Below are 23,348 nucleotides of genomic sequence, written 5' to 3'. Positions count from 1 at the left end.
GCAGGCTCTTTAAAATGCCACAAAAGCCTGACATATTATCAATTGGCAAAAAAAAAAAAATTATATATATACAACGTATATATATATATATATTCTTGATCCTTTTTTTTTTTGTGGGTGGGATACTGGGCTCATGAATTAATACTTATGTGCTAGTTAAACAACAACAACAACCCTATATTGAGGTCATCATGGCTGGTAGTTTTCGTATATCAAACCAAAACCCAGATGTTCTGGAATGCAGATGAGAGTACAAAAATTACACATTTTCATGCTACGCATGTGTCAACAGCTGAGTCAACACAGAATGTCAAAACAGATATGATTCTTTCTTCACTTTCATCAAAGTTATCATTATAATCAGCATCTTACCATTTTTTTTTTTCATTTGTAGACGGTTTTATTTTCTGTTTCAAAACATCACCTAATATAATTCAGCAACATCTCCAATCCACAGTTGGCACTCTGGATCTACATTTTGGATTGAATTACACAAACTTTTCATCTCTTTCAAAGTAGCTGATTCTATCAACATAAACAAATTAAAAGAGACAGTCATTTGTTGTCCCTTTATGCTTGAGTTGAGGCTAATCCTGAAGGGAAGAAATCCATCCATTTGTTATAGATCCCTCCAATAACCTTCTCAAGCCACGAGAATAGAGTATCCACACTATCCTGGAAAAAAAGGATGAGCAGGAAAACGAAAAATAACCCCTTGTCAAACAAATTTACAAAGGAGCTTCATCTCTTTCAAATGCACTGTGTCCTCAACACAATCATAATGTAATAACAAACCGTTTTAGACACAGAGGGGACAATGTTAGTAAAGATGACAGCATAATGATAACAATACTAATGATGATAACAAAATAGCATTACTGACATGAATGAAATAATAATCATCATTATCATCATTATGATACTACTTCAATTATCATTGAATAATAATGTGTACTACAGTTCATAATTCTATTTCTGATGTAGCTCTTTATAGAGAGCACTGTGGCATAGTGGACAAGACTCATGACTCCCAATCAGAGGATTTGAGTCTGAATCCAGTCCCATGCTAAAGTCCTTGGACAAGATGTTTCACCCACAATGTCCCTCTTCACCCAGGTGTATAAATGTGTACCTGGCAGCACTAGGGTAATAATAATGGCACGGCCCTCTGGGAGAACAGTACTAATACTATTGAGGCTAACCCTGGAAAGAAAGGTCATATGATTATCATCATCATATAATTCCATGGACATATGCACACAAAACAGTGAAAAAAACCCCAAAACAAACAAGCTTGATGATATATCAGAGGTTTTACTTCACAGGTGACATGTTACTTACAAACTTTGTGAAGACAATTACCAGATTTTTAGCACAGTTTAGCATGCTTTTCACATGGTATCATCAAGTTTGAATTCACGATAGTTTCCAGTATTCTGTCGTCTGAGTTCAGTGCTTGGAATATCCACACTAGTGGTTGGACAAACTTAGAAACAAATTCAATAGAAGAACATTTTCTCTTACCATGAAAGTGAAAGTATGTACAGCGTTTCTCAAAACCATCATGACTCCGATGAACCAGATCCATTACCTTTCTCCTCCTTTTTTTCATACTTTTTCGCAGTTTCCTTCAAAGTGCCAAACAAGTTTCCAACATCAGGAATCTGTGAGAAAAAAAAATACATGATAAAGAACTAAACTGAACTGAACTGAGCTAAACATGTTTAGCAAAATTAATACAGATATGGTTTGGTTTTATGGTCTATTTGAGAATCATGACTCATGCCAAGTAGGGCTGTATTGCTGATTACTTTGCAATAAATGGTGCAGTACATGGTGAAACTCAAGTAATTATGAATGTTTGCTAGGTACTGCATACGCTGAATATATCGCAAGTCGAATGCTATACGCAAATTTAAAAACATGCAAATGCATTAAGGTTGATCCTGAAATGAATGTGACATGCACACAGACACTCCCATGCTCAATACTCCACAATTGCTAATTTATCTGTTCGCAAAATTACCGGGAAATCCCAATTCGAGAAAAATCAGGCTCACTAAATATGTGGCGTATACAGTACTTTCAAACATCATGTGCCTACATTTTTGTTTGGAGACCTTTTTTGTCATAAGAAGTCAAAAATGACTTTACCACCTGCATGCAAACTCCATCTATGTACTTACTACTAGGAAGTACCGGTAACACAAAATAATTTGAGACATGCTTGTCTGTATTACAGCAAAATGGATGCATGGACACCAGATTGTTCTTACATTATAATGCTGTGAAAGATACACGCCAAACACAGTTCCTGATGCGAACCCAACCTGAAAGATTAAAGAAAAATCAAGAGAGAAAAGACAAATTGTCATATGTTATGCATTACAAGTAGACTAGAAAGGAAGAGAGCTAAATGTAGTTATAGAGAACATACAAAATGTAACTCAAAGCTGCTGCATATAGCATTTTTGTCACAACATAACACAAACATCCATACCAACTGAAGTTAAAGCACACAACTAGCAAACAGTTAGAGGATCTACGCTTGACACTCCCAGGTTACTTGCTATTACAATCTTGTAACTTTGGTGTGAATGTTGGTTAATTATCTGCTTATTCAACTTGAAAGAAATTGAAGATTGAGATATGATGAAACTATCAAAATTAGAAAAATGACAAAGTTTGTATATTAACTTTAAAGGCACATGGTCCCGGTGGTTTAGTCGAATGCGTACGTGGGCGCACGGCGCTAGATTCCTATAGAGACCGACACTATCGACTCCTTATTAGCGCTTACGCTGTGACCCATTTCCCCGAGTCTGAAGAAGTCTGATCCACTGTAACTGTTAGTCAGTGGTCCGATCACAGTTCACCTCATGATTCGGCTGAGGGGGATGACAGCAGTAGCAAACTTCTTTTGTGATGTCATATAAGTACATACGATGTATGCATGCACCCTGGCATTACTACAGACTGCATGATGCACAGAGAAGACAACGAAGGCAACGTTACCTAGCAACATCTACACGCTTTTACTATTGATGACAGCTCAACTTCGGCAATCTTCATATCAATGCTAATGGTGATCGGCAGTAACTACACTACCGGGACTGTGCGCCTTTCTAAGATCAGTGGCGGATCTAGGGGGTTTAGGGGTCCTCCCCCCCCCCCCCCCCTTGGGCTCTTTATTGTTTTGTTGTTCTTTGTTTTTATTTTGGGTGCATGGCCCAGGGGGCTTACCCCTCTCCACGACACAGACGCAATTTAAGCTCCGTGAGTGTGAGTGTGTATTACCGTTAGATTCTAACTTTTAAAGACAGAATAAACTGACCAGAAAGAATATATTTATTATTAGTGGAAAAATGAGCAATGAAAATGGGATTCCATCAGGATTCGAACTTGAGACCTCCGGAATGCTACCCCGGTGCTCTTCCGACTGAGCTATTGAAAGCCCTAGTTCAGTGTTCGTCCCAGAAACCCTTAATTCTCAATGCTCGGATGGTCAGAAGCTATAGCAGTGTGTTTGTGTGTGACACACACGTGCACACTTAAACCTGGCATAAACCCGAAGGATAATTCAACTTGGGGATAAATGCGAGGGATCACCGAAGTGATGCAGCTTTTTGAGTATGTAACAAATAAAGACAGAATAGAATTAACTTAAGGGTTTCTGGGACGAACACTGAACTAGGGCTTTCTATGACTATAGCTCAGTCTGTAGAACGCCGGGCTAGCATTCCGGAGGTCTCGGGTTCGAATACCGATGGAATCCCATTTTCTTTGCTCATTTTTCCACTAATAATCTAGATTCTAACTTTAACGTAAGATGCCATCAGATCAGGGTGGCATCACTATTACTACTGTACTTGTGTTGTGAGAATTGTAAATGTGAGACTGAGTTAAGAGCATACAAAAAGACATTGGGGGTAAGGGTATCAGTATTCAGTCAGCTACCGGTATTCGGTCACTTATCACTTGTCACCAGCCAGTGAGTAAGTTCAACTGTCTCAGCACACACAGATCACATCAATTCACATACTTGCACACCCATTCACAACAGGAAACTCCCTTAGCCCCTCCAAAAATCCATCCAAAATCCCAAATTTTACTGTCAAAAGTGCAGAATCAGCGCTACTTTCCAAATGCGCGCGCGAATTGAGCCCAGTTTTGATAGTACGGGTCGCCGAAAAAGCGCTCAAAATCGACAAAATACGCTGTTCTCTTGTGCGATTTTTTGCTTATCGCAAGCTTGGAGTGTGATGGTATCCTCACAAACGCAAAAGAAAAACAAAATTTTCGTACGTGCAGATACACAGTGTCTCAATGTAAAATTACAAGCTATTAAGGGTTGAATGCAATTGCTGATTCCCCAGTATTCAGTCACCAACGCAACAGGTGCCGTAACGTCACCGATGCAATTTTGCGCCAACGAGGTAGCGCGCAGCACATTTTTCAGCTGCCTAGAACACGCATTGACTTTGAACACGCATATGGAGTGACCGAATACTGGTTGCGGTGACCGTATTCGGGGGAATTTTCAAGGTGATAATCTGATATAATTGGGGATTTTGTGAAATTCTGTGTGATATTTAACAAAATGAAAATTGAGATTAAAGAAATTTGATATATTTCACATACATTGCTGTAGATATGATGTATGTATGAATTATTTTGATTTGAAAAATATTGCAAAAAAGCTCAAGACAAGTGACCGAATACTGCTGGGGTTGTTACACTGTAGTATACTTGGGTGACCCGCACCTCGTCATAGTTAATGCTTGTGCATGTTTGAATCACATTTCGCCACTGAAATTCTTTGAAATCCAACTTACATACAGGAAAAATGCTGAAAATTCCAATGGAATCACAAGTTCACTGATCGATATCGAAAATTTGCTGCAATTGTCGTCAAACGCGAACGATGCGAAAAAGTTGCGCGCTAAGGAAGGGGCCCGCAACTCGTCACCCGCGCTCCCATAGACAAAGCACGTAAAAGACATGTGCGGGTGACCGTGATGCTCCCATAGACATACATGTAAAAGATGCGTGCGGGGACAGTGGTGATACTTATAACACGTATTCCGATTAAATTTCAGATTTTCGCGAAAAACTGTTCGGTTTTCACCACAATTTGCTTGGTTGTGGTAGCCCTGCCAAGTTTCAAGTGTACTGAACACAGTCCCGGGCATAAATTTTTGTTTAGTGCGCTTAAAACAATTTTAAGCGGGGTGACGGTATTCGGGCCCCTGACGAGGTGCGGGCACTTCACTAGGCTGTAGCTGTACGTAAACAGCTGTAGCGTCGTATGCATAATGTAGCTTTCGGGATTAAATCTAGAGTAACTGCGTCAGTAAGCGGCCATGCAGCCGTTCGCGGCAGGTACAACATACACGGTAATATACCGCTAAACACAGCATTGCACTGTTACATGCACACTACACATACACTAACACACTAGCAATCAACAAAAACCAACCGATAAAATGGGCACGATCTCTGACGACAGTGAAATTTTCTCACCTAAATGACAACATATCGCATCCAAAATAAAATTTTCGGTACTTCTTAACATAACAATTAAAGGTGCATGGTCCCCGTGTTTTAGTCAAATGCGTACGCGGGCGCACGGCGCAAGTTTCCTATAGAGACCTACGCTATCGACTTCTCTTTGGCGCTTACGCTTTGGCCCACTTTCCCGAGTCCGAAGAAGTCCGATTCACTGTAGTCAGTGGTCCGATCACAGTTCGGCTCATGATTCGGCCGAGGGGGATGACAGCTTTAGCAAACTTCTTTTGTGATGTCATGATAACAAGCACACATGCACGCACCCTGGCATTACTACAGACTGCGCGATGCGCAGAGAAGACAACAAAGGCAACGTTACTTAGCAACACCTACGCACTTTACTCTTGATGACAGCTCTACTTCGGTAATCTTCGTATAAATGCTAACGGTGATCGGCAGTATCATCAACAGCGCCATCTACACTACCGGGACTATGCCCCTTTAAGAAATAATGGTCCAAGAAACTTGATTTTTTGTCGTTTTCCCGATGCTCATGGATATTGAAAACATATCCTCACATAAAATAGAACTTTCGCGAGCCGATGTGGGTCGCCATTTTTGTTCGGAAAGTGGATGTTACCATCGAAAAAATTCAGAAAAACACGAGAAAGACATCAACAACACCGCCAGAATTGCGATCTTGTTTGCGGCCAATGTATGTGCGCCCGCTATTTTCACGTGCTTTCGCGATGGGAATTGGCGCTTACGCAATGTTCGGGAGACATGTGAAAGCGTTCAGCTAAAGATCGCGGAGCACGCATGTATTGCATAGGGATTGTACATCGTGCCGCAAGCAGAAATACTACGTCGCATATTGCCCTTATCGGCGAAAATTGTGCTGGGTTTTGCCCTGGTAAATCATGAAAACTGCGTTGGTCAATGGTAAATTTCTTTTATGAAAACAATTGCGTTAATGAATAATCTTGTCTATGATATATGAAATGGTTGAAAATAATTTGCCTGATTTGTTTACAAGTTGGAAAAACCCTTAACAATGCTTAAAGGGGAAGGCTAGTAACTGATCAGTGGGAATCAGTGGAAATGCTGGGAGATGATTGTTCCAATCCTTATGGGATTCATTCAAGAGTTCATTGTATATCTATTGTTGTGTGAAAATGATTTGCTTCAGAATGGTCTCATATTCAAGTAATGTGCAGTTTAATGCTTCCAGGTAAGCGTCCCTGGTCAGTGACGGAGCATTAATCTGCACATTACTTGAATATGAGACCGTTCTGAAGCAAATCATTTTCACACAACAATAGATATACAATGAACTCTTGAATGAATCCCATAAGCACGATAAGGATTGGAACAATCATCTCCCAGCATTTCCACTGATTCCCACTGATCAGTTACTAGCCTTCCCCTTTAAAGGGGATGGCTACTGTAGTAACTGATCAGTGGGAATCAGTGGGAATGCTGGAGGATGATTGTTCCAATCCTTGTGGGATTCATTTAAGAGTACACTATATATCTATTCTTGTGTGAACATTATTTGCTTCAGAATGGTCTCATATTCAAGTAATGTGCAGTTTAATGTTTCCAGGTAAGCGTCCCTGGTCAGTGACGGGGCATTAATCTGCACATTACTTGAATATGAGACCGTTCTGAAGCAAACAATTTTCACACAACAGTAGATATATAATGTACTCTTAAATAAATCCCACAAGGATTGGAACAATCATCCCTCAGCATTCCCACTGCACTGATTCCCACTGATCGGTTACTAGCCACCCCCTCTAAACTGCCGCAAACGGGATATTTTACTCTACTCGTCTTTTATTTTCTCATTTTCTTTCAGTTAATTCCGAGTCGTGTATATGGTTTTCGTCCCCCAAATCCTCAAATAAGTGGAAATGTAGGCCTTCTCCCCGAGGGCCCTGCGCCCCGAGTACCAACCCCAAACGGCCCAATCAATCGACAATCCAGTCCCACACAATAATATTTGTGTTACTTATTTAAATTTACCATGTTGAACAGACTGTCTGTAGATGTGTTATGCAGGAATCTAGGACCTACTAGTACCGGTACGTATCTAGAAGAAGAGAAGAAGAGAAGACAGATATTACCAAAAACCCGAATGCCATGGCTGAACGTCACGATACAGAGAGTTGGTAGTGTATATTCTAGTTGTCCACGGTGCTTTCTGTCCTAAAATCCCCGCTGTTGTTCCAGATCCCTGGCTGTTGCATAATACCACCGCGTACAGTTTGTACGTACAAAGTGTGAACTAGGTGCGGTGAGCAGTGCACAACACAGACGAATGCGTGCGATCGTGATCTGTGTGGATTGTTGAACTTGCAGAATATTTTCTGGATATCAATCGTGGCATTGCCAATTTGATAAACAGAGTACATCATAGGTAACACTGAAAGTACTTAGTATTATGTAGATTATATTAGTATTATTGTGACTATCTCTGATATAGGGTGATAATTAATTTGACCACTTTCATTGACAGATCTCATCCATTCAGTGAGACATTCATCGCTCCTTCACGAAAACACTCAAACTTGGAAAATAAATCTCATTGTTCATGTGCTCAGTCATGCATGATATTTGTCAAAATAATTACGTATCGATTGAAAGAAGAAGAGTCCCCTTTCCTCACACAAGCAACATTGACAATTATGAAATAGTAGCCCTGCAAATACCTTTTTGATACACTCACAGAGACATCTCGACCTATCCCCCCCACCCCATTGCCCCCCCCCCCCCAATTCAGGTGGTTATCACTTGTGGCACATTATGCGCGTTCCTTTTTTTGTGGGGGGGGGGGGGGGAGGGGTATATGACACTCGGTATAGAAGGGGCTTCATTCGGGGGGATCCATATTTAGATTGGAGTCTACTAAGGATTTTTTTCCAAGATGTATTTTTGATTTTGGATAGTTTTAAAATGTTCCCCCAACAACCCAGTGTATGAATAGGGTCTTGAATAGGGTGAGTTACCCCCCCCCCCCGAAAAATCCCTAAATTGGGGTTGTGCCGCGGCTTACTATGCATTTTGCTGCAAAGCATGTCAGCTGGCCTTCTTTTCGTAGGGAAGTATTTTCTCTGGTATTATTCAGCACGAGAAAGTCCCTGAATAATATTCCTCTCCATATTCATGAGTGCTGACATTGTTTACAAAGTGACTTTTGCACCTTGGCACTCTTCCCTAGCTAATTTCAGGGGGTAATTTTGTTAGCTTCCAAAAACCTCTTCCAAAATCCTGCGATGTAAGGGGTTCAAAATCAACACATTGCCATCCTTAAAGGGGGTGTCTTAAGATAATGGAACAAGCATATCTATATGTGTATAGTAGTTAACCTCTTTCAATGGGGCTATATAACCATGATTAGTGTAATGTAGGAGTGTTGTTGCTACAAACCCGAGCTTCAACCACTACAGACTTGAGGGAAAACTCCTCAGTGCTATTCTCAGAATTTTGTCCAACCCGACTGGTCATCACATCCTGTGGTCAGTCCACACACCCTACCTCCCTAGGAGCCTAACCTCTCCCATAAACATTTCTGGATAACCTGTCTCCTCATTGTCTACCAGTGCTATAAAGTTCCCCCCCCCCCATCATCCCCATCATGTAATATGTGAGTCACTGGTGTCAGTGACCCATGGATTGACAGTGGTCATTATTAACTTACACCTTTGTTTTATTATAATCTGAATCCCTCTGTTTTGAATATTTTAATATTATCTAGATTAAGCCCCTCCTTCTAGTACACATTGTATTATAAAAGTGACCATGTGCTCTCTCTTTCACCCTCTTCGGGTAAAGACACATAGCGTTGGTCTCCCTTGTCATCCCTCTGTAGGGGCGAGTATGGCCGTTTGATGGGGAGCACCTATTACACTTATTACATCAAATACTGTATCTGTTAAATCTGGCATATTCCATCGTCGCCTAGGATATCATCACCGTTATCATAATTGCTGTCATATTCCGAAGCGAACATTTCTTCGAATAAATAAAGAGCCTGGATTGCACATGTACATGAAGTGGTCTCTTGGTCCTTTCTTTGGAGCGTCGAGAAAACTTAATACCAATGTAACACCGATTATACGGCATCGAATAACATCAACACTAAAACAAAGGTGTTACATTAGTATACGAGTTGTACTCAGTTATACCTATAGTATACTCATGTTATTAATACAACTGAAGGTATACCCACTTTGGTATAGCGATCGGGAACAGGCTTGTAATAGGGCCTATGACACTCCCGAGGGTGTTTGGATTGTTTTGAAGGTATCAAATGCGAGTGTTGGTAATTATAAATGCCTGAACAAAATAATGTGCATTATTTGTTTTTGTAAACTGATGAGCCAGATCCTTGTAGTTTGATAAGATTATATTATATAGCAGCAATTTTGCAAGTAACGAAACAGCAGGCCCAGTGTTATTCACTTGCAACGAAAAGTGCTATAAATGAACCATTATTATACTTTACTGTTATCTGTCAAGAACAATAATGTAAGCAATGAAAAGAATGTATTAGATATCAAAACTGGCCACATGATATATATATACACACACACACATATATAAATATATATATATATATATATATATATATATATATATATATATATATATATATGTATGTTAATGCATAAAGTCACACACTACTTCACAGTTGATAAAGTGTTTGGAAATTATTACTATCAGGCCTATGGCTACCACCAACAGTTACTAATATAGACAGAAAACTCTGTCTGTTCGATGGAGTCTTTTAACATTTTCTACTTTGATGGATGGATAGATCCCTGGAAGCCAGTTTTACAATCTTCGTGGGACAGAATTATCCTGGCGATAATGCAGACTGAAATTTCTTTCTGTCATTATTCATAGCCGTGGTATATAGGCTATATACCCATGGCCGGCGCAGCCGTGGGTGCCGTGGGGGCCCGGGCCCCCACACTTTTTGTGCACCATACAAAGGAATACGGTGTCACCACTTTGGGCCCCACACTTTTTTTAACCCGGAAGTAGGTAAGTGGCACTAAAATAGAAATAGGGGTCTTGAAGCATGGCGGCGGTATGTGTTTTCTCTGAAGACCTTTTTTTTTCTTTTTTCTTTTTTCTTTTTTTTTCTTTTTTGCTTGTTAGCTCATGAAACCCGGAAGTGGGCCCCCACACTTTTGAAAACCGCTGCGCCGCCCCTGAACTACTCAAAGGTGATAATGAATTTTACCATTCCAGTAGGTGCCAAAGATTGATCATAGGCCGACCTGCAACACTGTTACAGGTAATCATTCCAGGCAAAGAAACTGAAATAAAACACATAACACACAATCTCTGCCTTGAATGAATATAAATGATAACCTTGGCATCTGTATGGATTTTTGAAGTACATGTATAATGTTTATACTTGTTTGAAAAAAAATATAGTGAAGCTGAATCATATAGGCTCAATGTATGGGTTGATGAGATCAGGGCCCCGTATGAGATACTTTTATATCTCTTATGAAAAGGTTAGTCTTACATTTATGTATTTTCAAGTTAATCCCCAATGCCTTGTAAAGTGACTTGGGACAATGAGTATAATAATTAACACTATGACTATCTGTACGTCTATACATGGGAACCATTTATTGCGATCACTATAAACAGCAATGCGTTGTGTCTCATCAGTTTCTCCGCCTGGAGTTGTGCCGTTTACTTCAATCGTTCTCGCCGACAGGTCAGTTTTGTTTTCACACAGTGGATAGGCATTCATCAGTGTCGCCATACGGACCCTTGATAGTGTACGAGAAAAATATTGGATTGCGGTCCATAGCGACAGAACATGGCGACCAGTGCCCTTATTGAGGTGAATGCGACTTGATCCTTCTCCAACGTACGTGCCCTTCTCGAACCCCAGACGTAATATATGGGCAAGTATATGTCTGGTAAGTTTAATTTGCATTTAGGCTGATGAATTTATGCTTTACAGGAAGCAAGAAGATCTCATAAATGTGGTACAGTATCAACAAACGTTGCGTCTTCTATTCCAACTCAACAGAGACGAACGTTTGTATACGGCGCGGCGTGGCGGGCCCACTGCATTGCACTGCACCGCCATGAATAAGGCACTGCATCGATCTGCATCTGCACTCACTCCCCTGGCCCTGCACTGTCTGGCACTGATACTCTTCTTCTTCTTCTGATTAAGTCTGCCTCCTTCAATAGACTGAAGATTCTTGCAGACTGGTGCTATTTACATTATAATACAATTTATTTACAGATATTTACAAGCACATAGAAAATTTGACGAAAATACTAGCCACTGTGATCAACCGTTACTAGGCGTTAGACGGTTTCGAAATGATCCCACAGATGGCGCTGAAACAATTTCTGACGACAGGGAATTCCAGTTCCTTACAGTTCTTGGGAAGAACGAATGGCGATGCGATTCAGTTCTCGAATATGGTACCTGGTAGGAGTGTGGTTGCGAGGCTCTTGTTAACTGAGTAGCCTGTTTGATGATATAGTCCTGTGCTGAAAGAGGAGTGAGATTATTGTGTATTTTGTACATCATAATTAGCCTGTCATTTTCTCTGCGCTGTTCCAGAGTGGTCCAATTAAGTTCTTGTAGCATTTTGGTGACACTCGAGGTGTTATGGTAGCGATTTTTCGACACCCTAATAATGTTTTTCTATCAATAGATAGATTACTTTGTTGGCCAAATCGTGATATCGTTTCCCTCTCGTTCTTCGTCGTGTGCATCTCCACTATTAATGTTAGTTAATGACTGTGCAAAGACAAACTCGATGCCGGTCCATGGCATGGAGGTTGAAAGAAGTCCCCGGCTATCCCTATGACGAAATAAATGACGGTGAATGGAGTGGGGACCTATTTCGCGATAATGGCGATACTTAAGTTAGATATCTCACAATTTGCCTGAAATTTTACTCACATGTAAAGAAAATAGTTTCTAGGGCCTAGAATTCATAAATTAGCTCGCATTAAAAATGTGCTTTGCGGTAGAATACATAACGTTACATGCTTCAAGATAACAGCTTTGAAAAGAGGTGTCCACTGTCGAACGTGTGGGGTTTTTTTTTTATGCACTCAGCTCAGTTGCGCTGTAATTTTGAAACCAATGCCCCTACTCTGGATTGACAGTACGTGGGAAATGCACTTGATGCTTTTCCAATGAAATGGTGCATTTATAATCTACGATGGATTGTTGTTGATCTTGTTTACTGCTATCGGGTTTTTCAGTAAATATTTGGGCATCTTCAAATCCCCAGTGAAGAATGCAAAACCATCCCCATCGCCCATAGTGTCATGCGTGAAAGTTTGTTCTCTATGCCCAATGCTATATAGTGTCAAGAGCTGATATTAGAGGGGTGCCAGTTTCAATGCATACAGTTTCGATTATGTGCTGATATGTAGTCCAGTTGTATGATTTTCTATTTTACACAAATGTCGCTCAAACTTACACCAATCTTTTGGTTGTGTCTAGATCATATTGCAACTTTTTAATGGTTATCTTTCACCTCATAAATATTTCACTTTTCATTCTGATTACAACATGTTCAAAGATGTCTTAAAAAAAAAAAGAATTCTAAATTGGAATGTGCATGATTTGTATCTTTTCAGTTTCTTCCTGTATATGTGTTTACCTTACAGAGTTTCCCTGTGTGACGGCTTCAAAATGGACACAAAACTTTGGAGGGAAATCATAGAAATGAGATGCAAGCAGCTAGATGAGAAAATATCAAGCCTATAAGCTTCCTCCCAACATTTTCACATTCCAAAAGAGACAGTGACTGTTGTGATCTAAACAAGAGCAATGTCTGATGTTGTTGCGCGAATCCTGAAGGAGCGCCAGCGAAGGCCGGGCCAGCTGGAGACGGAGACAAAGGGCCAGTTCTTTTGGCGAGTTCTCCGCGAATCGATCCGTGACACCACCAAGTTAGTCAACAATGCAGACAACAAAAACATACACATAGGCCATGGAGTGCACCATACGCGGAAGATCAACCATCTGGAGCCGATCACGGATGTTATCTTCAATCCACAGACAGAGGTAATTCTGTTCTTCATCTCAACTCAATATGTGTGCTTTACAAGTTTACCTTGGACACAATTAATTTTTGTAAAAGTCTCCTAGAGATCTTGATTGATCTCTCAAAGATCTCAGCCTGGAGTATGTCAGATGATCGCTTAGTAGTCATGATTGGGCTCATTGGGAACATTCGGCAATCTCCAAAGTCCCACAGACGTTGATGAGAAATTTGCTGGAAAATTAATTTTTGGTCTTTCAATGATCTTTCAAATGTTTGTATTAGCCATTCCACATAGACACTATATTCATGTTGTCTCAGGGGTCTTGCTAATTTGTGGTCTCTTAGTGGTCTTTTAAAGGTCTCCATTATGTGGAATGGGGGCTATGTGGCATGTGATGGGTGATGAACACTGAGTGAAGGCCATGAGTGTCTTGAGGTAAACTGTGTCTGCATCAGCAGCTTACAGGTTTTCTAGGAATAGCCTAATGAGCATATACTAGACACTAGAAAAATTTTCTCTGCTTGTCATTGTTTATCAACTTTGTGAGCATAGAGGGTCAATGTCATTGCATTTGTTGTTGCTTTTTTTAATTGATGTTTTGAAAGGAGAAAGGTGTTTTTATTGATTGATCAACCAAACTTTTCTTCACTTGTATAAAATGCATGTTGATGTGACAATTTCTTATGACTTGATAGATCTACCACTCACTCATCAGACTCATATTTGAAGAGTCTTTAACCAAAAGGCACTAAATCCATTGAAAAACAATAGATTTAGCACCTTTTGCAAGCAAGCTCTTCATTTATTGGAATTAGTGATATATCATCTTTTTTCAAAGCTTGTAGGAGAATTCCTTTTTGTAGCCCCATTCCTTTGCCAAGTAATGTGACATGTGAATTTATGTTGATTCAGGAGTATCTGACTTTGACCACAAGAGGCATCAACATCTTCTATTCTGATGGGCGTTTCAAAGACCTGTTTGAACCAGAAGAGTACATTGAAAGGCTGTCTTACTGCAGAGGCTCCAAACGATATGTGGGCTGGACACCTTCAGATAAATTCATTAAGGTAAGTTGTGTCTTGGTGCAAGAATACAGAATCTAATTATTCTTTTAGGAAAAACAAAACAAAAGTTCTTGATTTAAGAAACAGCGTCATAAAAGCAATAGGTGACCAGTGATTTTACAGAAAGCATGTCGGTGATAAAGTAGAGGCAGTTTGACTATCTTGTTAAAAATGCTTTTTAAATGTTTGGAGCATTTTCTTCTTCTTTTTTCACACAGTAGGGTATTCATTCTGCAAGTGAACGATATGTCTTGGTTGTTCATTTGTGTTTTTGTTTGTTTGCTATCTTAACCTGGAAATATAGTCCAACCCAAATTACAATACTTTCCTGTCACTATCTGTGTACAGATCTTTGCACCTGATTATGAGCTGATCTCAGAAGCCAAGTCCCCTCACCCCATCACCTGTGTTCTCTACAACGAGCCACAAAATGAAGTCATCAGTGCAGGGGTGGGCCACATCATGGTAAGCTGGCCATCAGAAAATGGTCGTCAAAGCAAGTCGTGATATAGGTCCACCATCAGGGGAAGGGGTTTGAAGTGTGCAAAGATTTTTGAAATAAACTCCACACTGCACCTGTTTTTTTTTTTAATACTGTTCAGTGGTAGATGCCTATGTTGCGATGTGAAATAGCAAATGAAGTATCAGTCCAAAAAAAAAGGATGGTGTTGGGCATATTGAATGGTGCTTGAAGTGAACCTATCAGTGAAACATGTTGAGAGAAAATACTGTTTAGTCTTCATGCCTGTACTGTCAAAATTTTGAGTTTGCTACCCCTACTTGTATCAAAGTTTTCCAAGGTAACTTCTTTAAAAGAATGTCACATGAACTGTGCTAAAGCTTCTCCAGCTGTATGTAAAATTTCTAACATGTCAACTTTTGTACTCATGGAACCACACATAATCTGATGCAATGGAAAACTTGATGTCAAAGGTAGCATGGAACAACTCTTTTGAAAATTAAGATTTACGGTGTGCTGTTTTTGGTATCATGTCACTTGCAATCTGTTTTCTGTACCATTTTTTTTTTAAGGACACATCAGTGGATTGTGAAAAGAATCCAGTTTTCTGTAGAATAGAATCCTCTTGTGCAATGTTCTCTCTCTCAATCTGCTTCTTCAATAAGTCCTGGTGCTTCCGATATGGTGCAAAGCATCTTATCCCAAAGAAGACAGTCCAGGAACACCTGTTTGCTCAGGATACTTTCACCATGCTGGCCGTGGAGAACACCGCCAGCCGAGCTCAGCGCTGCTTTGCTGTCTGTGAATCCAACATTGCAGTGTTCAACCTGCACGAGGGCACCCTGGTCGAATACAAGCGCAACTTGCATGTCAGGAAAATCACAAGGTAGAATTGCAGCCCGTTGTGTTTCTCTTTAATCTTGGATCTAAAGAAATACATTATACGAGTGACTGAAGGTCATCATTTACTTCATGAGAAGTACCAACAATTTCTTTAAATGTCCTTTCCTGTACACAGTCTTAATTGTTAAAATTCATTTATGTGTCAAATATATTTGAAGATTATTTACAGAGATTTCCCTTAGGGATATCCAGTTATAAGCTCTTTCCATGCTGCTATGAAGAAATTTAGAATCGTATGTATCTCAGACAAATATTGGAAGCTCATTCTGCAGTATTAGTATGAGTGCTATCAAAGTCATGTGAATCACATCACCTTGTTAAACAAGTCATGGAGATACATTTGCCCAAATGTTTGTGGGATTAGAAGCAGAATTCATAGTTGCATTCTTTTTCTTTTCTTTAGTTTTATCAGGTTTTATGAAGCAATTTACTCTTGTATTTTGAATTTATCTTCTATTTCTAAAATGTCTTGTCCTCTGAAAACTTGACTGCATGTGAACTTCAGCACAGATTTTCTCAAGGCTTTGTTCATCTGGTGGCAAGAATTCCTTATTGTTTGCTTGATAGGTATTTAGAGAGGAAGTGGAACTAGCTTTATACAATGGAAAAGCCTAGAATCTGTGGAATTTAATTATACCTCAATCAGAAAGTCACTAATTTGTCATTTTATCAGACCTTCCTGGCAAAAAGTCACATTTTTAGGAATGGAATTAAGCTTGATGCAACATGTTCCCTTCTCCATTTCTTCCACATTTTGTCCCCTTCCAGCGTGCTGTTCTTCAACCCGCTGAAGTATCTGATCACAGGGGCACGAGATGGCTCTATCAAGGTGTGGGACAGTGACTGGCACCTCAAACTGGTGTTTGTGGGTCACCAGGGGTCAGTGACAGCCCTTAGCATCTACCCGTACGGACCCTACATCATGTCCGGCTCGGAGGACGCCACCATGCGGGTCTGGAGCCTCGAAACTTGCGATGAAGTGGACTTGTAAGTTGTTATTTGAGATCCATGTCTCTTTACTGTACTGCCGTCTTTTTCAACCCCAGTCAAGATGACTCTGTGGTGACTAATGATTATTCTTTTCTTCTTGTATTGACTTTCTAATATGAGCCAATTCCTGCGAGCTTAAATGCAATCTGTGTGCTGCTTCACAGTACCTGTTGCATCTTCAATTATGCTTGAAGTATAGATTATATTCAAATGTCGTCGGCTGAGAACCAGAAGGGCATTATCACAATTTTAGGGGATATTGAGTTAATGGTGTAACAGTGTAGAGCTTGATCTCCTCTATATTATGGTGTCACTTTTAAATTGTTCGTTTTCAGTAAAATGTTAAAAAATAAAACCACAAGGGCACTATTTTACCCAATATTTGGAACAGCGCTTATATATCTACCCTCTTTTGATTTTAACTAAACTTTTTATTACATGAAAATTTATTGTCTTGTTTTCATTTATGCTCAAATCTTAGAATATGATAGCGCCCTTCTGGTTCTCAGCTGATGATGTGTCAGGGGCTGGAACTGTTCAAAATTCTGCATTTGACCTCCCATCTGACAGTTGCTTTGAACGATTTTAGGATGTTTGATGTCATGTAGAATTCATTTTACAGGGGGACATATGTGGTCTGATGCACATATTACCAGAGTTACATTACCAGTCATAGTATTGAATGAATGCCAACATGTTGTAAATTACAATCAATATAAGAGAGTGGAGACTGGTGTAAACAAATTGGTTGATCGATCACTTGCATATCATGTAATGTTCTCATCAAAACAGAATAGAGACTGGTGTTCCAGTGGAGGGACTTGGGACCCAGCTGAGGAGTGATGACATCTTCTCCTTTGCCGGAACTACTGTTGACCTCTGGAAACTCCGCCACATACACAACCTCTTCACAACCATAGGGTGAGGATATTGACAAAGTCTATTGTGGCAAAAGCTTACCACATACAGTATTTTGTTCTGCAGTAGCTGGTGCTGTTTCAAGTTTAATACATATTTAAACTGTTCAAAACTTGTGTGGTAAGAAAGAATGTATACACTTGGCCTTGGTATTTGTCCTCTGGAATATTTTCATAGATTTGGCGTAAATATTTGTTGATGAAATGCTCTTTCTCCTGTTCTTTTCACGCTTGGTGAAGTAGATTTATAACACACATATTGTACAGTTCATCATTTTGCACAGAAGGAAAATTTACTGTGTTTACTTTCCATTAACGGTAGTTGCAGACAAGTGCATCGATGCTGTGCACATTCATGACTGAATAATCATATAAAAATGAATGTGATTTAGTCATTTTGTACCTGTTTTCTGTATTGATTCATTTCTATATTTGCTAATATTTACTTTAAAGCAGCGTATATGGAGATGCAGCGTACAGTTTAGTTAACAGTTCTGCTGATTTCCTCTTCAATCATTCCCTGATGCCTGACAGTAAGACTTTCATGTTGGTTGCTTATCTATCATGATAATCCTAATGTGTTTTGATTTCAGGAGTAAAGTCAACAAAATCCATTTGACAACACACCCAGATGTAAGTACAATGACTTTTCCTTTAGATCTCTGACACAATATCCATCACAGCTTAAATGACTCAAACTGTCAAGAATTTGAACCATAAATCAATGCAGCAAAAATGAACACTTTAGGATATGTTAAAGAGTAAGGGTGCATGAAATTATTGTACAGTTTACCAGTTAAAACCTCATAGCATCATGATTTTATTCATTTTACTGGTGATATGATTTATAAGTTAATTATATATGAATCCATACATGCTAGGCAACTTAAGAAATTATGTTAGAAGTGAAGTACAGTTGTCAAATCCAAAAAACTTTTACTGAAAATTCTGTTTGATTAGATTTATTGGTCTCTCTTTTTTCATGCAAGTATCACTTGCAAAGTGACCAAATGACAAGGAATTCCAGAATCAAATTTAAGTTCAGTCAGTTGACACTTGCTTGTTTGTGTGTATGTTGCATGATACAGGTGGTGTCACGTGCTATGTGCGTCTGTCGGGATGGCACTGTTCGGATCATCACGCCTGGTAGTGGAGATGTCCTGACAACGTTCTTGGCAGAGGATGCCCAGAACGGAGTTGTCGACGCGGCCTATGCTGGCAAGGAGAGTGAGTCGAAATATTTCACTTGTTTTTCAAAATTTGCCTGTATGTGGTTTTTATGACTTCGCTTCTAAGGGTGCCAAGAGCATTACATCTTTTGGTTGTCTGTTTGTTGGTCAGTCTGTCCATCCCACATATTATTGTGATTTAAGAAAAAATGCATTAAAACATGTAATGAAATTTCTTTGTACCTGGAACAGCTAAACTGCATGAGATGTGAATGCACTGATTGAAATATGGGGGCAAACTCCCTCCAGGTCAGAGGTCCACAGGTATTGTAATTTTAGCTAAAATTTACATTTTTAAGCTGAAACTTTATCTAGGAATGTGCAACGGTAAAGGTGGTAGGAAAGGTAAAAAGAAATAGACAATAGTTACCATGACATGATACCGACGAAAGGTCAAAGGTTGCTGTAGTCTTATTATGTGATTGTAGATGGAAAGAGTTGAACATACTAGAAAATCTCGTGTATGTCAAACATTTCCAGTGTGAAGTGTACAAGCAGTAAGTGTTTCCACTGCTCAATTTTCTGATCGGTTTAACATCTTTTGACTCAACAGATATCCTGTTTGCCATCCTGAAGTCTGGCAAGGTGATAAAGGCAGACACGTCCACCAATCCTTGCAAGATGATAAAAACCTGGAGCCCGCCCACGGCCAATCCTGCCGACCGGAACGGCCTGAACTGCATCTGTCTGTATGAATACGTCGTCCAGTCCACCATGCAGAACGACACGTGGAAGGGCATCCTGAAGTCGCTGACCGCCAGCAAGACCCTGGACGCGGACACACAGCTGAAGAGCACGGACCGCACGCTGCTCATCGGCGGACGGAAAGATGGGCACGTGGCTGTTCTGGATTGGAAGACCATGAAGGTGGTGTTCAAGACAGATGTAAGTCAAAATGCTTACTCTACTATTGTCAATTCCTGGATGTTAAAAGAGGGTTCATTGAACAGAAGTTTTGTTGATTTCATATTTTCTATCTAGGAGACTTTTCCTTTGTAACTCTGCTGTGATACAACAGGATTGCACATTTGAGATCCCTGCAAGCTAGGCACAGCATCAGACACTGTAACATACTAACATCCAAATAGGTGACAGTTTATCACGCTTGATTCAGGCTACTTAACAGTATTGATTCAATCACATGTGCAGACAAAAATGTACAAATTTGGAATGTACATTGTATCGTTAAACATTGCACCACTTTTGTGTTGTTTTACTCCACATACAAGAGCCACCTCACACAACAAATATTTGGTCAAGTGTCATGTACAATTTCAATGAATCATATAAAGAAATGGGCAAGCATCTTGTGTCACTGGAAGATGAGCATAATATATTGGTTACCGTACTCTCATTACTCTGAAGTTTTGTTTCAAAATCCAAGAGGGAAAGTGAATACTGAAAAAAGCTCACTGATTATCGTGATGTGCATTGTCTATTATATTCTCTAACTCCATGCTCTTGATACACCCCATCTCTGCTAGGCCCATGGCTACAAGGGTGTCCTAGGACTTGCAACCAATGCCAAGAATGATCAGCTTATAACAGCTGGACTAGGTAAGAGTGTGACCTTTGTTCAGTGTCTGTTGTATTAGCCCTTCTTAGCTTTTCATCTTACCTCTGTTCATACGTACGGAAGCCTAAACATGCAGCAAGAAGGCAGCTTGTTGAAACTCACCAAGGCCTCTACTGTAGGACTAGAAGATTAGAAGATGACTTGAAACAAGGTACCTTGATGAGTTTAAAGAAGTCCCTGGCCATGTTCATGCACTCAAAAGCAAACCAAAGCAAATCGTTCCAGTGCTACCATATCATACCATGCCAGATTTGGAGTGTTCAAGTGCTCTGTTGAGAAAGCGCAACTCATGGGTTATTTGGGTTACACATTTTGTAGCAACAGGGTCATTCACTTGGCAGGCTAAAGCTACTTACAGATGTCCCAAACAAAGGAATAAACTCTTTGCTTTATGACATATGTGTGTATTAAGTGCATTCTTCTCATACCAACTTCTGGTATGGTTATGGTACGATTTTGGAGCACATCAGAAAGTGGTCCACTTTTGGCTCGCTATAGTACGGTACGGTACACTTTGGGAGCGTTTGAGCGCTACTCTGGTGCAGGAACGGTACTCTTTAACAGAGCGCTCAAACTCACCCCCTGTTTTCACTTTCTCATCTAAACGGAGCATCTTGGCAGGTTTTAGCAAGATGCTCTCGATCTCTCAGCTTCGTGTTCTAAACAAGGCTTCTCAGTAAAGTTTTAACAAGTCACTCTCTGATCTTTTGGGCCTGAAGAATTTTTCATGCAAGTTTCATCAAATTGCCTGTTTTTGCTGCACATTTAAACTTCAGTACTGACTCTGCCCTTTAGACAGCTTTCTGACGTCAAAATAATCTTCTCATTTCTAAAGTAGATATTGATGTATTTTATAGTATGCTCTTGCAGAAAGTAGCTCAACACCCTTTATTAGTATTAGTGAAATAATCCAGTATGCTCTTTGTGATATATGTTGATCTTTTAAACTCACAAAAGATAAGTGTTTAGTTAGTCTAGTTTAGTATAGTAGTAGATTCAAAACTAACCCAAATTATAGTCCTGTCATCAAGACTGTAGGTTTTAAAGGGTGTGTACAGTTGTGGTTGAGGTGAGGATTTAGCTTTTAACGTTTTGCGAGATATTCAGAAACCACTCTATGATATGTCAAAGAGTATGCAATTCTCAGGGGTATGAAAAGTTTACTTGATGAAAATTGGTTTTGAAATGGCGGAGATATCCAAAAACAAGGCGAAGCAAAAAGATCCTAATAAAAGGCGTAGCCTGTCGCCTTTTATTATTGTCACTTTTTCGATATCTCAGCCATTCAAAAACCGATTTCCATCAAATAAATGTTGAATCCTTCTTAAAATTACATGCTCTTTCATATTTCATAAGAGGTTTCTCATTATCTCATGTTGGAATGTTCAAAACATGAATCCCCACCTCAACCACTACTGTACAGTCCCTTTAAATTAAGATTTCACACATTTGCAATAGCATCAAAATTAACATACCAAAATGATATGACCTTGCCTTGAGAGAGATTGGACAGTTATTAGCCAAGCAGTTTCCTAATGAAATTTTTTAAATGTTATTTCAGAAGTAAAGGATATGATGACTACTTATAGAAAATGGCAAAGTTGACATGTAGTCATAATTTGAAAGCTGTGTAATGATTCTATTAACTCACTGTGAACTCATGCCTGTCTTTAGATTGTGGAATGATCAAAGACGGTAAGTTGGAAGATTGCACCAGATGAAGTGCTTTGCTGTGATATTGACCAAAACAGTTGCTTTGAGTCCTCTAACTTTTGTTACACATGCCATGCGTCCTCTTTGTCATGAATTGATATTTGTTGTGGACGCAAATGGCATGATGCATCGTGTTTATTTTTGTTGTGGAAACAGATGGTTTAATATGCAGCATTATTATATTGATGTTTCAATGCATGAAATATTGTACTTGGATGTATTGCCAGTAAAGTGATGGCACGTATAAATACAAGTAAATGTGCACACAAACATGCACACTAGCCCTTAATAAGCTTGCGTGCTAAAGACTTTTCCCACTCTGCCAAACACAAACACAAAGTGTAATACACGGTAATCAGTTGTGTGATGTGTGAGACATCAGTCCAGATGTGCGTCCTTCCCTGTTCTACCCACAAACCCTTGTCACAATCTGCATAGCACAAAAATGAAAGCACCTGAAAATATTTGTCCTTTTTGGGCCCAAACCCCCCAAAATTAAGGAATCTGTAAAAATCTTCTTCTCTAGAACCAGAAGTGATAGAGCTAAGTTAATACTATGAGTTAGTACATTGATGACTGTAGTTTCAAGTTTGTTCATGGCAGAATCAGGGGTGCCCCCCTTGGGACCCAGGGGAGGGGGGTGGGGAAGGGTTCTAATGGGGCCTAAATTGTACATTTTCATCTTCTTCTTGAGAACTCCATGACCCATTTTCACCAAACTTGGCAGGTAGCATCCCTAGGGGGTTAGGAACTCCATTTGTTAAAATGGGCACCATGACCCACCCAGGGGGCCCCCAGGGGGCCCAAACCCCCCAAAATTAAGGAATCCGCAAAAATCTTCTTCTCTAGAACCAGAAGTGATAGAGCTAGGTTAATACTATGAGTTAGCACATTGATGACTGTAGTTTCAAGTTTGTTCATGGCAGAAT

The 23,348-nt window shown here is 39.8% G+C and overlaps 1 protein-coding gene and 1 long non-coding RNA gene across 2 annotated transcripts in view; one reads left to right on the top strand and one right to left on the bottom strand.

The window, feature by feature from the left end:
• Positions 1-109: 109 nt before the first annotated feature.
• Positions 110-7,722, bottom strand: LOC139726926 (uncharacterized). The gene is made up of 4 exons (XR_011710722.1): positions 7,638-7,722; positions 2,277-2,330; positions 1,525-1,664; positions 110-675 (listed from the first exon to the last, which is right to left on the bottom strand). It is a non-coding gene; the product is annotated as an uncharacterized lncRNA (long non-coding RNA).
• A 5,626-nt stretch (positions 7,723-13,348) lies between these two features.
• LOC139726925 (uncharacterized) overlaps positions 13,349-23,348 on the top strand; it is a 48,123-nt gene continuing 38,123 nt past the window's right edge. Inside the window, exons 1-11 of the mRNA XM_071637913.1 lie at positions 13,349-13,585; positions 14,479-14,634; positions 14,980-15,096; positions 15,757-15,977; positions 16,763-16,981; positions 17,777-17,905; positions 18,495-18,534; positions 18,990-19,128; positions 19,684-20,015; positions 20,615-20,687; positions 22,381-22,401. Of these exons, the coding sequence (XP_071494014.1) occupies positions 13,349-13,585; positions 14,479-14,634; positions 14,980-15,096; positions 15,757-15,977; positions 16,763-16,981; positions 17,777-17,905; positions 18,495-18,534; positions 18,990-19,128; positions 19,684-20,015; positions 20,615-20,687; positions 22,381-22,401 (1,684 nt within the window). The remainder of the gene's footprint in view (positions 13,586-14,478; positions 14,635-14,979; positions 15,097-15,756; positions 15,978-16,762; positions 16,982-17,776; positions 17,906-18,494; positions 18,535-18,989; positions 19,129-19,683; positions 20,016-20,614; positions 20,688-22,380; positions 22,402-23,348) is intronic.

The sequence above is a fragment of the Diadema antillarum genome, unplaced genomic scaffold (genome assembly GCF_040938485.1).
Source record: "Diadema antillarum isolate AM-2024a unplaced genomic scaffold, OU_Dant_1.0 seq00000105_RagTag, whole genome shotgun sequence".
In the NCBI taxonomy this organism is placed as follows: domain Eukaryota; kingdom Metazoa; phylum Echinodermata; class Echinoidea; order Diadematoida; family Diadematidae; genus Diadema; species Diadema antillarum.
Note: the sequence above shows the minus strand (reverse complement) of the source record. Positions and strands in the feature narration are given on the sequence as shown.